The 15953-nt window shown below is 48.6% G+C and overlaps 1 protein-coding gene across 1 annotated transcript in view; it reads right to left on the reverse strand.

Annotated features, from left to right (window-relative positions):
• The window catches only part of Akap12 (A-kinase anchoring protein 12), a 71410-nt gene extending 60081 nt beyond the window's left edge, over positions 1-11329 (reverse strand). Inside the window, exon 1 of the mRNA XM_070010595.1 lies at positions 11041-11329. Coding sequence (XP_069866696.1) covers positions 11041-11196 — 156 coding nt within the window. The 5' untranslated portion in view covers positions 11197-11329. The remainder of the gene's footprint in view (positions 1-11040) is intronic.
• Between the last annotated feature and the right edge of the window lie 4624 nt (positions 11330-15953).

Below are 15953 nucleotides of genomic sequence, written 5' to 3' on the forward strand. Positions count from 1 at the left end.
AGCCCTGGGTTCGATTCCTCAGCACCACATAAGCAGAAAAAGCCGGAAGTGGTGCTGTGCTCAAGTGGTAAGAGCGCTAGCCTTGAGCTGAAGAGCTGAGGGACAGCGCCCAGGCCCAGAGTTCAGGCCCCACAACCAACAACAACAACAAAAAAAAGGTGAGGGAGAATTCAGGCTCTGAAGAATTTTCAATTTAAAAAGTAGACATTAAAATCAGTCCATTTGGTGGTTGACACACAGCTCACATTTAGGTAAAATTTAAGAATATTCAGGTCTCTGGATTCAATCCAATTCAATCACCAGGAAGACACACACACACACACACACACACACACACACACACGCACACACACACACGCACACACACACTTGGAATTTTCTTTCAGCCCAATTATATCTTACTTAAATTTTCTGCACTAGCTTGTGTGAAGAAAGGAAAATACAGTGTTAATCAGGGCAGATTTAGCAAACTTTCAAAATATTCTCCATTGCTTTTCAAGAACATATTTCATATAAAACAGAGCGAAAGGACTGGAGTCGCCAGGGAAGTATTTGCTGTTGTAATGTAGGAGTCAGAAGTCAAGCATTAATACCGGTGACGCAGGCCACTTTATTTTTTTTAAATCAAAGTAGACAGACGAAGGCTAACTAACCCGTCCACAGTACACAGCAATGTGCGTGGCAAGCAAGCTTTGTACATGCGTGTCCACGTGAGGGATAACTTCAAATACACGTTTCTAAAGAGACATTCTTCAAACTGTTACTCATAATTTAGTTTTAAAATGATCACCAAAAGCCAGGCTCTGGTGGCTCACACTTGTAATCCTAGCTACTCAGGAGCCTGAGATTTGAGGATCGTGGACTGAAATCAGCCTGGACAGGAAAGTTTGTAAGACTCTTATCTCCAATTAAGGACCAAAAAGCCAGAAGCAGAGCTGTGACTCAAGTGGCAGAGTGCTTGTGCCTTGAGCACAAGAGCTCTGGGGGAAAGTGCCCAGGCCCTGAGTTCAAGCCCCAGGTCTGACACAAAAATAAATTCTGGATATGTGACAGTTAGGAGCTAAACAACAATCTTGTTTTATGTATCACAAAAAATACAGTTCCAGAGTAAACCATCAAGGACACAATACAATGTATCTTTTTTTTTCTGGCATAGGATCTTTTTATGTAACCCCGGCTGGCCTTGATCTCCTGAATGCTGGGATTACAGGCACGCATCACTTAACCTAGCTTGAATATAACTAGTCAGAATCAGGGAGAAGCTATAGAAAACTGATTAAGTAGCAAGCTGGAGAGACTTGTTTCCTTTTTTTTGTCAGTCGTGGGGCTTGAACTCAGGGCCTGGGCGCTGTCCCTCAGCTTTTTCACTCAAGGCTAGTGGCTCTACCACTTGAGCCACAGCACCACCATCCTGTCTTCTTGGTTACTTGGAGATAAGAGAAAGTCTCACGGACTTTCCTGCCTGGTCTCATTTTGAACCTTGATCCTCAGCTCTCAGCTTCCTAAGTAGTAGGATTAGAGGCATGAGCCACCAGTGCCGGACCCTTCTTTTTCTTTTTGACTGTGTCTCACTGTGCAGCCCCAGCTGACCTCTCTGCTCCTACCTGTGGCTCCCGAGCAAGCTGGGACTCCCAAGTTGTTCCTGTCCAGTGAAGCTCTTCCAGCACATGCCTATCGTCCTAGCTTCTCAGGAGACTAAGACAAGAGCATCATTTGACCTCAGGCATTCAAGACCAACTGGGCAACACAGCATGACTGCACCCCAGAATTACTTCAGATACCCCAAGGGTAAATAATTGCCTGTTATGTTTGTTTAAACACCAATAGGCATGTACCATAACATCTGACTCCAATCGTGGGTATTATCTAGCAACTAGGCTGTTATCCTAGCTAGTCAGATCTGGAAGATCAAAGTTCAAGGCTAACCTAGGAAAGAAAAATTCACTAAACTCTCTCCTGAATGCTGGACACCAGTCCAGCAAGCACAAGGCCCAGTACCCAGGTTCAATCTCAGTACCTATGCCAAACCTACATCCTGGCCCAATTCCACAGACCAGTCCCATCTGCACCTACACTGCACTGAAAAATGTCTCTTGCTACCCCATGATCAGCTGATCTCAGCCCAGCGGGTCTCCCGCAGCAATTCGTTATCTCATGAAGCCTTCAGTTCCTGGGCAAAAGCTCTGTCCGTCCACCGGGCTTTTCCCCCATTGGCTGCAGCTTGATGGATCATCTCCTTTCCATGATTGCCTTTAAAACATTCAGCTCCTTAATGTCTTTTGTTTCTGGCCTCTGGCTAATGGCCTTTTATCTGTCTAGAACACTTTCCACAATATTCATCTGGAGAATTCACTGAATAGAAGCATAGTGAGAGCAGTTCTACTAGCTGTTGTAAGTGAGGACACCTCACCTGACCTGTTATCCACAATGGCCATCTACAGGGACCCCACACCACTGGCCAGGCCTTGTGTCTGACATCTGTAATCCTAGCTACTCTGGAGGCTGAGATTTGAGGATTGAGGTTTGAAGCCAGCCCACACGGGAACTTATCTCTAATTAACCACCAAGAAGCAGGAAGTGGAAATGTCAGAGAAAGCACCCAGTTCAAGCCCCAGTACCAGCACAAATAAAATTTAAATATTTTTAAGCAGGGTGCTGATGACTCATGCCTGTAATCCTAGCTAGTCAGGTAGCTGAGATCTGAAGATCATGGTTCAAAGCAAGCCCAACAGGAAAGTCTGTGAGACTATTATCTCCAATTAACTACCAGAAAACCAAAAGTGGTGCTGTGGCTTAAAGTGGTAGAGTGCTCGCCTTGAGCCCAAGTGCTCAGGGACAGCACCCAGGTTCAGAGTTCATACCCCATGACTGACCAAAGTAATAATAATAATAATAATAATAAATGGGACCAATTGTAGCCCCTCTGTACAGTATGTTCTCAGATAAAATAAAATAAAATTAAAAAAATAATAATAATAATAAATGGGACCAAAGTTAGGCAGAATGAAATCCGAGGGAAGACAAAACCAGGGATGGAGGCATGGCTCAGTTGGTAAAGTACTAGCCAATGAGCAAAAAATGTCAGGTACCAAGTTCAAGTCCTAGTGTTGGACCTAGAAAAGGAAAAGGAAAGGGAAAGAAGACAAAGCCTTGTGGATGAATAAAACCCTGCTTTGGGAGAAGCCAAGAGTGTGTGAGGAGTGAGAGCCGCTGCAGGACACCCCCAACCCCAAGGCTAGGAACAGGAGAACACATTTCCTCCGCTGCAGCAAAGTCCCAGGGGAAGAAGCTCAGCCTGGAGCCTTCCAGAGTCTGGATTTCCACCGTCAACAGTTCTGTTCCCAATATTTCATGGATCAGAAGCATGAAGAAATTTCTGGAAACTAGATGATTTTAGATTGCTCTCAGAGGGAAAAATTTAAGATTCACAGATAAAGAAATAGGTCACTGACCAAACAACAACCAAAAATTAGTTGGGGCTAGGCGTGTAGCTTAGTGGCTGAGAGCTTGCCTGCTTACCATTCACTAGGCCCTGGGTTCAATCTCAAGCGCATGTGCGTGCACATGCACACACACACACAAGCACATGCGCACACGTGTACACACACACACACACACACACACACACACACACACAGAACAAGGTGGATCTTTATACTCTGAGAAGATAGCCAAAACCTAAACAGCATACATGTGTTAGAATCTTGAAAAGATGTTGCCAGACAGGAGATACTGCCAGTAGTAACCCATACATTTGGGAGACCCTCCATCAAAACACAACAGTCAGAAGAGAACACAAACAAACAAAAAAGGAAAAGATAAGGTCATTCTTGCCAACTTCCAAACAGATGAAGTTTTAGAAAGAACAGCAACAAATGATCAACAATGGTTTCAAGCTATTGTCAACAGAAAAGCAGAAGGTCAAGATACTTCCAATTTTTATTACTTTTACAAAGTAAATCCTCAATCATTAATATTAAAAAATAAATAAAGGGCTGGGAATGTGGCTTAGTGATAGAGTGCTTGCCTAGCATGCATGAAGCCCTGGGTTCCTCAATACCACATAGACAGAAAAAGTTCAGGACCCAGGATTAACACCAAAACAACAAAAAGCAAAATAAAAATATAAAAAAAATAAGTTATAACGTACAAGCTGAGCACTGGCACACACCTATTACTTAGTAACTTAGTAGGCTGAGATCCAAAGATTACAGTTCAATGCCAACCTGAGCAGACAAATCAGAGATTCATTTCTACTTAACCAGCAAAAAGACAGAACTGGAAGCATGACTCAATTGTTAAAATGCCACCAGCATTCAAGCCCCAGTACTGTAAATTTCTATACAGACCCAACTCCGACGGCTCTCGTCTGTAATCCTAGCTACTCAGGAGGCTGAGATCTGAGGATCATGGTTCAAACTAGTCCAGACAGGAAAGTCCCTAGACTCTTATCTCCATTTAACCACTAGAAAACCAGTAGTGCTGTGGCTCAAAGTAGCAGAGCTAGCCTTGGGTGAAAGAGTTCAGGAACAGTGCCTAGACCGAGTTCAATTCCCACAACCAGAAAAAAAAATTCCAAACTGGACAATTATGGCTGGCATGAAAAGGAAGTCTTCTTTCATGAAGTTTTCCAAAACTAACAAGTTCTTTTTTTTCTGGTGAAATCTGGACTTGGCTAATACCATTTCTTGAAAGAAAAATGGCATTTGGCTTTTAGGTCAATTAAGCCTCCTGCCTTAATCTAGATCCCCAGCCCCTAGAGCCAAACTGTGTTCCTACAGCACCAGGCCTTATTTCCCCTGTGTGTCCTTTAAATACCCCTCAGCCTGAGAGGGGCACCCGGGTTACTGCACAAGACAGGGTCCCTCTCACGTCTGCACACAATAAACCTGCTCTGGTCACCAAGTTCCATCTCTGTTCTCCGTGTGCTCTACTCTGCTACTTAGTCGCATTCTCTTCTGATTCCTTCTGCCTCTTCCTGTCGATCAAACCACCCTCAGCTCAGCTCACCAAGCTCAGCATGCCATTTTAGAAGAGATGTTGCTCCACTCTAGAAACACAAATTAAAGCTTTTACTAAAGCTGAGCGCAGAGCTCCCTACCAGAGTGCATGCTACCGGAAGAGTCGAGGCGGGAGGGGTACCTGAGCCCCCAGTGTGAGACCAGCTCTGAGGTCCCCCATCTCCAAAATGTATGACAGCTGACTGAGATGTTAAGTGAGCTGGTGGCTCATGCTTGGTAACCTAGCTACGCAGAAGTCTGAGATTGGAGGATTGTGGTTCAAAGCCAGCCTGGGCAGACAAATCTGAGAGACTCCAATTAACCAGCAACTGCCAGAAATAAAGGTGGGGGTCACGTGGTCGAGCACCAGCCTGGAGTGGAAAAAGCCAAGTGAGCAAGGACTGTAAGCTCAAATCCTAGTAGTCCTGACATACAAGAAAGAAGAGAGGAGGGGATGGGAAGAAAGGAAGGGAGGGAGAGGGAAAGGGGAAAAGAAAGAAAGGAAACAAGAATATTCTAATTTTGGCAATCCTAACTGTCTTTCTTATACCTCCATCTCTAATTCTTGGTTTCTTCTAATCAAACCGCAAGCTCATTCGATCGAAGATGGGAAGATCTATAGAATACAGGAAAATACGCCCTTTAAATGTCACTCTGTGAGCACCTCGATTTTACTGTAACAAGGTGACAGCCACTGAGGCAGTGTCCCTCCCTGCCCCTTGGGTAAGCGGGGGAGCAGGGAGCGCAGGAGGGAGTGAAGTGAATCCCAGCTGGCCACATCAATTGTCTGCTCTAGGCACACCCATCTCAACAGAGTCTTCCACATGTGTCCATCTTTATGTTTTAGGGACTCACGTCTGCAGCAATCATGTCTTTTAACCACAGCTTAAAAAAAACAAGAGTCTCTATCTCCCTACCTGCTCCAGGTGGGAGCATCTGACACCAAGGTCCCAGGTTTCGCTTTGAAATCCCGGATCAAACAGAAAATACAGAAAGGATCATTCAGGCCAGGTTCTGGTGACTTATGTCAGTAATCGTAGCTATGAAAGAAGGGGGAGATCTGAGGATCATGATTCAAAGCCAGCTTGAGCAGATGCATTGAGTTCAAGTCTCAGGTGGATGGCTGAGTTCATGCTGAGTTCAAGTCCCAGGAATGGCATACACACCACACCACACACACACACACACACACACACACACACACACAGATAGCTATGTGACTATAATCCTAGCAGGGGGTTAAGGGGTTGAGGGGGTGGGGGGATAGGAGGGTGCAGGAGGCGGCGGCAGGAGGACTAGGTTTGAGGTCAGTCTGGACTGTAGTCCATGTATAGAGAGTTTAGACTAGCCTGGGTTGAATAGTGACGCTTTGTTTCAAAAGCAAAACAAAAAACAAAAACAAAAGCGGGCTGGGAATGTGGTGGTAGAGTGCTTGCCCAGCATGCATGAAGCCTTGCGTTTGATTCCTCAGTACCACACACACAGAAAAAGCTGGAAGCGGTGCCATGGCTTCAGTGGGAGAGCTCTAGCCTTGAGCATAGAGAGGCTCAGGGACAGAGCCCAGGCCCTGAGTTCAAGGCCCAGGACTGTCAATAAATAAATAAAACATAAAAACAACCAACCAACAACGAAATACACACACACACACACACACACACACACACACACACACACACACACACACACACAGAGACAACTGAAGAAAAGTGAAGCTAATCTTTTCTGCTCCCAACAATGGCCAAAATGGCCAGGTTTTAAACCCTAAGAACTGAATAGATCAAGCCATCCTCCTCCTTTACCTCACCCACAGAACGTACCATTTAGATATAAAGATTAACTACAGTACATTCGTTTCTTTCTTTCTTTTTCTATTCTTTGTTTTTTGTTTTTTTTTTCCTTTGCCAGTCCTGGGGCTTGAACTCAGGGTCTGGGCACTGTCCCTGAACTTCTTTTGCTCAAGGCTAGTGCTCTACCACTTGAGCCACAACTCCACTTCTAGCTTTTTGCTGGTTAATTGGAGATAAGACTCTCACAGCCTTACCTACCTTGGCTGGCTTCAAATCACAATCCTCAGATCTCAGCCTCCAGAGTAGCTACGGTAACAGGCTGTACTCATCTGGATCATTCTATTTCATTGAAATGCACCATAGATAAAACCAGGACTTCTTCCTCTATGAATTTGTGTTAAACTTGAGTAATTAAAAGTTTAAGTCTCGGGGCTGGGAATGTGGCTTAATGGTAGGGTGCTTGCCTAGCATGCATGAAGCCCTGGGTTCGATTCCTCAGTACCACATACACAGAAAAAACTGAAAGTGGCACTGTGGCTCAAGTGGTAGAGTGCTAGCCTTGAGCAAAAGAAGCTCAGGGACAGTGCCCAGGCCCTGAGTTCAAGTCACAGGACTGGCAGAAATAAAATAAATAAATAAAAGTTTAAATCTCCATTTGACTCACACCTGTAATTCTAGCTACTGAAGAAGGTGAGATCAGAGGATCTCAGGTTGAAGACAGCTAAGTTGGGAAAGTCCATAGATTCTTTCCTTCAATTAACCATCAAAAAGCTGAAAGTAGAACTGTTGTTCAGGTGGTAGAGTGCTAGCCTTCAGCCTAAAAGCTTAGAGACAGTGCCCAGGGCCTAAGTTCAAGCCCCATGACCGGCACATGAGACAGAGACAGAGAAAGAGAAAAAGCGAGAGAGGAGAGATAAAAGAGAGAAAGAGAGAGAGAGAGAATTTTCCAATCACATGTCATCTGTTGAGATAATGCCAGTTAAGGAGAAAAGGGGCTGGGGCATAGCTCAGCCAGGCAGCCTGTGCTCAACTTTAAGCCCTAGGTCCTGGGTTAGATCCCAGCAACCCAACTGAAAGTAAACAGAAAGAAAGAAAAGTAAACTAGATTTGCTACGTAGAGAGCACATACAGCAGTAGTACTAGATATTAGTGAAAATTCTGCTAACAGTGTTTAGTTGATGATTATATCCAAGAAGGGGAAAAGACATCTTGTAGACTAAATCACCACCCATTGTCCTCATCTACCAATCAAGTTCAGGATGAGGAGCAGAGCTTGTGTAGGACTCGGCTCCTTCTCAGTCATTTGTTTTCAATCCATTTGTCTCTATGAAACTAGAAGCATTTTGAAACTGCATTGCTCACAAACCACACACACTTTTACTCTTTTGGTTCCAGTCCTGGGGCTTGAACTTAGAATCTAGGTACTGTCCCTGAGCTTCTTCTGCTCAAGGACAGCACTCTACCACTTGAGCCAAAGCTCCACTTCCAGCAAGCCACTCAATTTCTAGAGAAATAGAAACCCAAGCCCCCAATCATCCCAACCGAGTTTCTTTCCAAATCATTCACTTCCTCTATTAATAACGAGACTGAGGATGCAGTCAGGATCCAATACTCAAAACTATTAATAATAAGAAGTTCAAAGGTTCACCTGGCGCCAGTGGCTCACACCTAGCTACTCATGAGGCTGAGATCTGAGGATCACGGTTCAAAGCCATCCTGGGCAGGAAAGTCCGTAAGACTCTTATCTCCAATTAACCACCAGAAAACTGGAAATGGTGCTGTGGCTCAAGTGGTAGAGCACTCTCCTTGAGCTGAAGAGCTGAGAGACAACACCCAGGCCCAGAGTTCAAGCCCCATGACTGACAAAAAAAAAAAAAAAGTTAAAAGGTTCAATAGAAAAAGTAGAAATAGGGGCTGGGAAGGTGGCTCAGCAGCAGAGTGTTTGCTTTGCATGCATGAGGCCCTGGGTTCGATTCCTCAGCACCACATAAGCAAAAAAAGCCGGAAGTGGTGCTGTGGCTCAAATGGTAGAGCACTAGCCTTGAGCTGAAGAGCTGAGGAACAGTGCCCAGGCCCAGAGTTCAGCCCCTTATCCCCCATGATCGACAAAAAAAGAAAAAGAAAGACAAAGTAGAGATAAGACACCATGTTTCCAAACTTGATAGTCTTCAGTGAAAAGCAGAGAGCCACTAGCAAGCATTTCTTTCCACAAATGTTTACTGAGAGCCCACCGTGTGTAAGGTAATACCACGCCTAGGGGAACAGCTTGGGATCGCAGCCAGCTAAGTTCCTTGCCTGGGGAACACCTATTAGTCAAAGCCACTAAACCCCAGATGTGCAAGCAGCTGGGAAAGGCCAAAGATGCTAACCAGTGGCCAGGATGGCGGACAGGAGTACTTAAGAGTCAGAAGAGACAAGAACTTATTATGTGTGCTGAGTCATACGGAATGAAGTCCTTGCCTGACTACCAAGTTCCGCTAGTTGAAATGAAACCCAACCTATAATCTAAGGAGCTATGTAAGTGTATTGATTTGTCTCCAAATTGATAACTGGGAAGTATGCCAAGTTCAAGGACATCATGGATATCATTTAAGTAATCTTGTCAAGGAGACCTGGTTCAATGCTTCAAGATGGTGGCTGGCTGAGATGCCATTATGGGAAGAAATAATAGAGGAAAGAATGGAAAAGGAATATTCTACAGTAAGCAAATGCGTTTATTGGGAAGGGCATGGCATGACTTCCGTATTTCAGGGTCAATGCTTAATAAGGCTTGAACGATACATATAAAAGCCTAAGGAAAAAGATGGCCCCAGCTGTAAGTTTTGAGCGATTATGCTTTTAAAAATCATATCCTGCAAGAGTAGCTCTACACCAGAGTCACCGAGACTGTAGCTGGCATCTAAATCCGTGAAGTATTATGAGACTTAAGACCTCATAAAGAATGTATAGATTCTATAGACCAGAAGCTTAGGCATCTGTTAGAGGCACAGATAGTTAAGTGTGGTAGGGGACCATGGGTTTTGAAGAGCAGTTATGAGTTGAAAACTGGAGAAAAACTGCTGTAGGTACAGTCTGAAGCTGGGCGTGGTAGTGCATGCCTGTAATCGGGTCACTTAGGCAAGAGGACTTGAGTCCAGGCCAGGGAGGCTTAGACACTGAGACCCTATCTAATAATAACAACAACAATAACAATAATAACTTTTAATGGTGCATATATACGCACATATATTTTCTTGCAAAGAGCTGTCTCTCAGACCAGATTAGACCAGGGCAGCTAAAGAGGGCAGGGGAACGAGGTCACAGATCCGTGAAATGTCACCAAGATCACACCTCGTCTGTCTCACGTGGAGAAGAGCGCCGGCTTCCTGAATTGTCTCCTCACTCCGACCCCCACCGCCTGGGACGAGTACCAAGCGTGGCTCCCCCCCCCCCCCCCCCGCCGCGCCCCATCCTTCTCGAAGGCCGGTGGGTGGAGACTCGCCGGTGCAGGGCCCGGGCCACCACGGTGGCGGCCGCAGTGGCCGCGGCGGGGAGGGGGGGGGCCGCGCGTCCCGGGGCCGGGGGCTGGGGGGTGGGGAGAACTTCCCACGGCCCCTCCGCGTTCGCGTATCCCACCGAGCCAGCCCTGGGGCCGGGCAGCCCGGACGCCCGCTGCCCACGGCTCGGGCAGAGGGTTCCCGGGGCCGCGATCGGGCTGCGCCCCGGCCCCGCACCGGGCAGGCAGGCGGCCCCGGGGCGGCGCGGGCGCCGGGTACCGGACCCGAGTCCGCCGCACCCCGCCCCGCCCCGGGCCTTTCAGCCCCAGGGATTGGGGGGCGGGGCGGGGCGCGGAGGTCGCTGCTCCCGATGCCCGGCGGGCGGCCAGGTCCGCACCGGTGCCCGGCGTGGCCCATCCACTCTGCCCGGCGGAGCCAGGCGGGAGGAGCGGCGGGCGGGCGGGGGGCGGGGTGGATGGCTGCGGATGGCGCGGTCGCCTCCCTTTCCCCTGGGAAGAGACCCCCCGACAAAGATGCAAGTCCTCGCGGCGCGCGCGCTCGCTGCGGCTCCGGCGCCGGCCCCGCCCCGGCGCCCGGGACCCCGAAAACCCTGCGAAGAGGGGATCCCGCCCTCCGATTCGCGGATGCGCTGGCCGCTCGGGAAGTTCTCGCAGGCGGCGATCGGGGTGGGGGGTGGGGGACCCCGACAGCACCCCCAACACGCGCGCGCACACGCACACACACCCCGGGCAGGTGGCCCCGCGCGCGCGCGCCTACCTTGGCGGCCGGGTCGGCGGCGGTGGCGATGGCGGGGTCCCCGGCCGCGGCCGGCGCCTCCACCGCGGGGGCGCAGGGCTCGAGCTCGGCCGGCGTGGGGCTCCCGGCCGGCGGCTGCTCGGGGCTGCGCTGCTCGGCGGAGCTCCCCGCGCCCATGGCTCCCGGGCTCCGGTTCTACGCCTCGATCCAACCGCGGGGAGCCGGGCCGAAGCCAGAAGACGACGACGCGCGCCCGGCGGCGGGTCCCAGGCTTCCTCTCCACGCTCCTCGGGCGACTGAAGCGCCGGCCTCGCGGCAAACTCCTTAAAAGAAAAAAAAAAAAAGCAAGCCACCACCTCCCCGCCGCCTCCCCCGCCCGCTTCTCCCAGCTCCATCACATGGGCGCAGCCGGACACGCCTCGCAGCGCCGCCCCCCCCCCCCCCGCTGCCGGGACGCAGGCTGCACCCCGATCTAGCGACCCCAGGCGCCTCCCCTTCGGAATCAGGCACCGGGGCTGCGAAAGGGGGCGGAGGGGGGGGGGGCACCGGCCCGAGAGACCTGGGGCCCAAAGCTGCCTGGGGGCGGGGTTGGGGGCCTGGGGAGAGCCAGACCTGAGCCCCTCCCAGGATTGATAACCCGGGCTTGGACCTCCGGCCACAGCCCCGGAGGGAACCCAGACCCCCCCCCTCACCCCCTCACACTCACCCCCCATTTGCTTCCCTGCAGGTCGGGTTTGATTGTAAACATTTGTTCCCGCGCCTCTCCTCGCAGCCTGGAGAAAGGCTGAGGCCCAGGCCTGACCCTAGGCGGATCACCGGCTGGGGCTGGGAACCGCGGTGGTTACTGTCAGGCCAGACACCCATGAGGTGAGCCCGGCCGCCCTTCCTCCTGGGCCACTGAGGTCAGACGAAGCCATCTGCCAGGCTCAGCCCCCACCCCTCCTTCTCTGGGGACACTGGGGGAAAATGAGGCTCTTACTGGAAATGGGCCTGGCCTTTCAAGGTTACCAGGCCTCTCTCGCGTGATGCTAGGAGGAGGTACATGGGTTGTTCCTTGGTCCTCAGGATCATCAAAGGAGAAAGAAGAGGTGGAAGGGCAGCGGCTGACAGGACTCTAGTTCTTCATCCTCTTAAATAAAATAGGCATCCCACGAACGTAGCAGGCAATCCATCAATACTGGAACTAAATTCAACTTTTAGCTGAATTGTTGGACCCAGAAGCATGAATGTGCTGAGGCTGAAAGAAAAAATATATATATATATTCCAATTGTACCTGCCGCCGAGCCCTCGATTTCCACAGAGTGGAATCCCCCTGAAAAATGAAGAATGTGTGCAAACACTGACACTACACACCAGGGCCCGTCCCCAGATGTAACATAAATTTGTAGCGAGTTGTGTATTTTCTGCCTGGGTCGTTGTATGAAGTTGAAGGACAGCTTGAGAACCAAACAACAACAACACAAAGTTTATTTTCTTTAACTTAGCCATTTTTTGTTGAAGGTATACAGGAAGGCCAGTTTCTCTGGAATTTAACCCTCTGCTTTGTGCTGGTATGAAGGCTTGAACTCAGAACCTTGCAATCTCTCTTAGCTTTTGTATTTGAGGCTGGTGCTCTACAGCTAAAACCACATCCCCACTTTGGGCTGTGTGTGTGTGTGTGTGTGTGTGTGTGTGTGTGTGTGTGTGTGTGTGTGTGTGTGTGTGTGTGTGTGTGTGTGTGTGTGTGTGTGTGTTTTGGTGCTGGTTGATTGGAGAGAGGAGGCTCTTGGGTTTGTCTGACTTTGAATAGTGACAGTCAGATCTCAGCCTCCTGAGTAGCTAAGATTACAGTGCCTCATTGGAATTTATCCTAGTAGAAATAGATTGGCAAGCTGGTTGGTTTTAGGACTTTATAAGCATTTCATTCATTTTAACTTTTTTTAAATAGTCCTTAGGAATCATTAGCACTTTTACTGCATACCAGTTCTATTCAGGGCACGTTGCCTCTGTGGTGTAGAAATGATCATTTTTGTTTCATCAGTGGAGATGGGGAGGGGAACAGGCTCAGAGAAATCCAATGAAGTGGGCTGGGCAGAGTAGCATATACCTTGACTCAAAAGGATCTCGAGTGTGGAACCAGCCTGCACTATGCTACCTTGTCTCAAGAAAAGCAAACAGCTAAGCATGGCTCAGTGCCTAGAATCCCAGCTACTCAAGAGGCTGAGATCTGAAGATTACGGTTCAAAGCCAGCCTGGGTAGGAAAGTCGGTGAGACTCTTATCTCCAATTAACTGGCAAAAATAGCTAGAAGCAGAGCTGTGGCTCAAAGGATAGAATGGAAAAGACAGTGCCCAGCCCAGTACTAAAACAAAGAGACAGAGACAGAGAGAAACAGAGATGGAAGGAGGGAGGGAGGGAGGGAGGGAGGGAGGGAGGTCAGGAAACAGAACCTATCAAAGTCCAAGCTTAACCACAGCACAGAAAGCCTCATCCCTTCTATAAGATGCTTTCCACTAGTTTTCTCTTCCACTGTGTTCATGACAAGAGGTGTTCTGGGCCTCCTGGAGGATGGTAAGAGTTTAGAATTGCTATGGAAGCTGATCTGGATCTCTGGGACCAAGTAGCCCAGCGGCAGAGCAACACCGAGGCGTGAGGCCTTCAGTTCCATCCCCACACATCAAAAGAAGAAAAGTGCTATTTGATCATGATTAAAGTCCGCACATTTGAAAATGTATCACTAAGTAGTACAAAAGTTTCTCTCTCGGTGAGATTGTATTTATTTGGTTCTTGGGAAATTCTTAACAAAGCCTTTCACATCTACCAGCCTCCCCATGTTAAGAAAGGAGTCCAAGGTCAAAGGTTTCAAGCCGGTGGTACACAACCACATGCTCCCCTGGGTCTGTACACAACCATGTGCGCATGCTTCCCCTGGGGTCTGCTCACAGCTGCACCTGCTCACTTCTGTCTGCTTTCCAGGCTATGAAAACACTCATAGCCCATATTCTTATTTGGTCTCATTTGTTTTGGTTTTCCTTCTTGCTCAGGTTATTTTGGAAAAAAAAATGCATTCTAAAGAGCCGATGGATTCCTTCCATCACGCCTACGAATGAGGGAGTTATTTGGTGTGTGTTTTTCAGTGCTGAAATTCAACCTAAGGCCTCACATATGATTGTCATGAGCTCTACACTACGAGTTATTGCTGGGAAAAGTGTTAAAACCAAGTGCTAGTGGCTCATACTTTAGCCACTCAGGAGGCTGAGATCTGAGGATGGAGGCGCAAATCCAGTCTGAGTAGGAAAGTTCATGAGACTCTTATCTCCAACTAACCAGCAAAAGGCCAGAAGTAGATGTGTGGGTCAAGTGGTAGAGCACCATCCTTAAGTGTTAAAAGCTAAGGGATAGGGCCTGGACCCAGAGATTAAGCCCCAGTACTGAGAGAAAAAAAGAAAAAAAAAGAAAAAGAAAGAGGCTAATTTTCTTAGAAATAAGGTAACCCAACCTTTTGGATTTGCTGCCTCTTTAACCATGTTCTGAAACTCATTTGTCTTTCCTTTTTTTCTTCTTCCCTCCCTCTTTCCTTCTCTCCATCCTTCCCTCCCTCCCTCCCTCTCTCCCTTTTCTTCCTTCCCTCCTTCCTTCCTTCCTTCTTTCCTTCCCTTCTTTTCTTTATTTTTGTGTGTGCCTGGGACTTGAATTCAAGGCCTTGGCTCTCAATAGTTGTGGGGTTTTTTCACTCAAGGCTAATGTTCTACCACTTGAGTCACTCTTCTACTTCCAGCTTTTTGCTGGTTATTTGGAGATAGGAGTCTCACAGACTTACCTGCCTAGATTCACTTCCAACTGTGATTCTCAAATCTCAGCCTCCTGAGTAGCTAAGATTACAGGCATGATCCACCTGCACCCAACCAATTCATTCTTTTTTTTTTTTGGTGTGGGAGGGTGGTCTGGTCATGGGGCCTGAACTCTGGGCCTGGGCGCTGTCCCTCAGCTCTTCAGCTCAAGGCTAGCGCTCTAACACTTGAGCCACAGCGCCACTTCTGGCTTTTTTCTTTTTGCTTATGTGGTGCTGAGGAATCAAACCCAGGGCCTCATGCATTGCAAGGCAAGCGCTCTACCTCTGAGCCACCTTCCCAGCCCCCAATTCGTTCTTTTGTCAGTTTGTGGGGTCTGACCTCTGGGCCTGGGCTCTGTCCCTGTGCTCTTTAGCTCAAGACGAGTGCTCTACCACTTGAGCCACAGCACCACTTCCAGTTTTCTGGTGGTTAATTGGAGATAAGAGTCTCAATATCTTTGCTTGCCCAGGTGGCTTTGAACTGTGATCCTCAGGTAGGATTACAGGTGTGAGCTACTAACGCCCAGCCCAATGCATCCTTTCCACACATATTTTTTTTTTCCACACATATTTATTGAGTCTTAGTGTTTGCCAAGCAGAAACACCACAGCACTTCCCACTCAAGGCTCCAATTTGAGCCCCCAGGCTGTCCTAGGCTGGGTTTCCTGCGTGAGCACAGAACTGCTCTGCCTGGCCTCAGGAGTGGAGGGAAGGCCGTCGGCTTGTCTTCTGCTCCTTGGCCCTGGCATCAGTTACCCTGACTTCTGTCCCTGCTCACAACAGGGCGCAGGTGTCTTCGCCCATCCTCTCCCCTGGGGCAGGCGGGGGGCCTGTTTGTTTCCCTCTGAGGGTGAATGCTCTCATAAAAACAGTTAAGAGATTTCTCCAAAACAAATACACACTGCCCATGAAGCAGGCCAGACTTGTATTTCTGAAGCTTACTGCTCCAGAAAAACTGGTCACAAGAGATTCATGGAGAGACTTTAATCATTACCGAGTATCTTGTGCACACACCAGACATTTTCAGACACGGTGAAAGAATCTGTGGGGGGGGGGGGGGGCGCAGAGGTCAACCAACTGGTAGCAGGTAATCACTAGAGAGGAGGGGCAAATTCTGTTTTT

This window comes from Dipodomys merriami, unplaced genomic scaffold, assembly GCF_024711535.1.
Source record: "Dipodomys merriami isolate MVZ:Mamm:240054 unplaced genomic scaffold, mDipMer1.0.p SCAF_8, whole genome shotgun sequence".
Classification (NCBI taxonomy): domain Eukaryota; kingdom Metazoa; phylum Chordata; class Mammalia; order Rodentia; family Heteromyidae; genus Dipodomys; species Dipodomys merriami.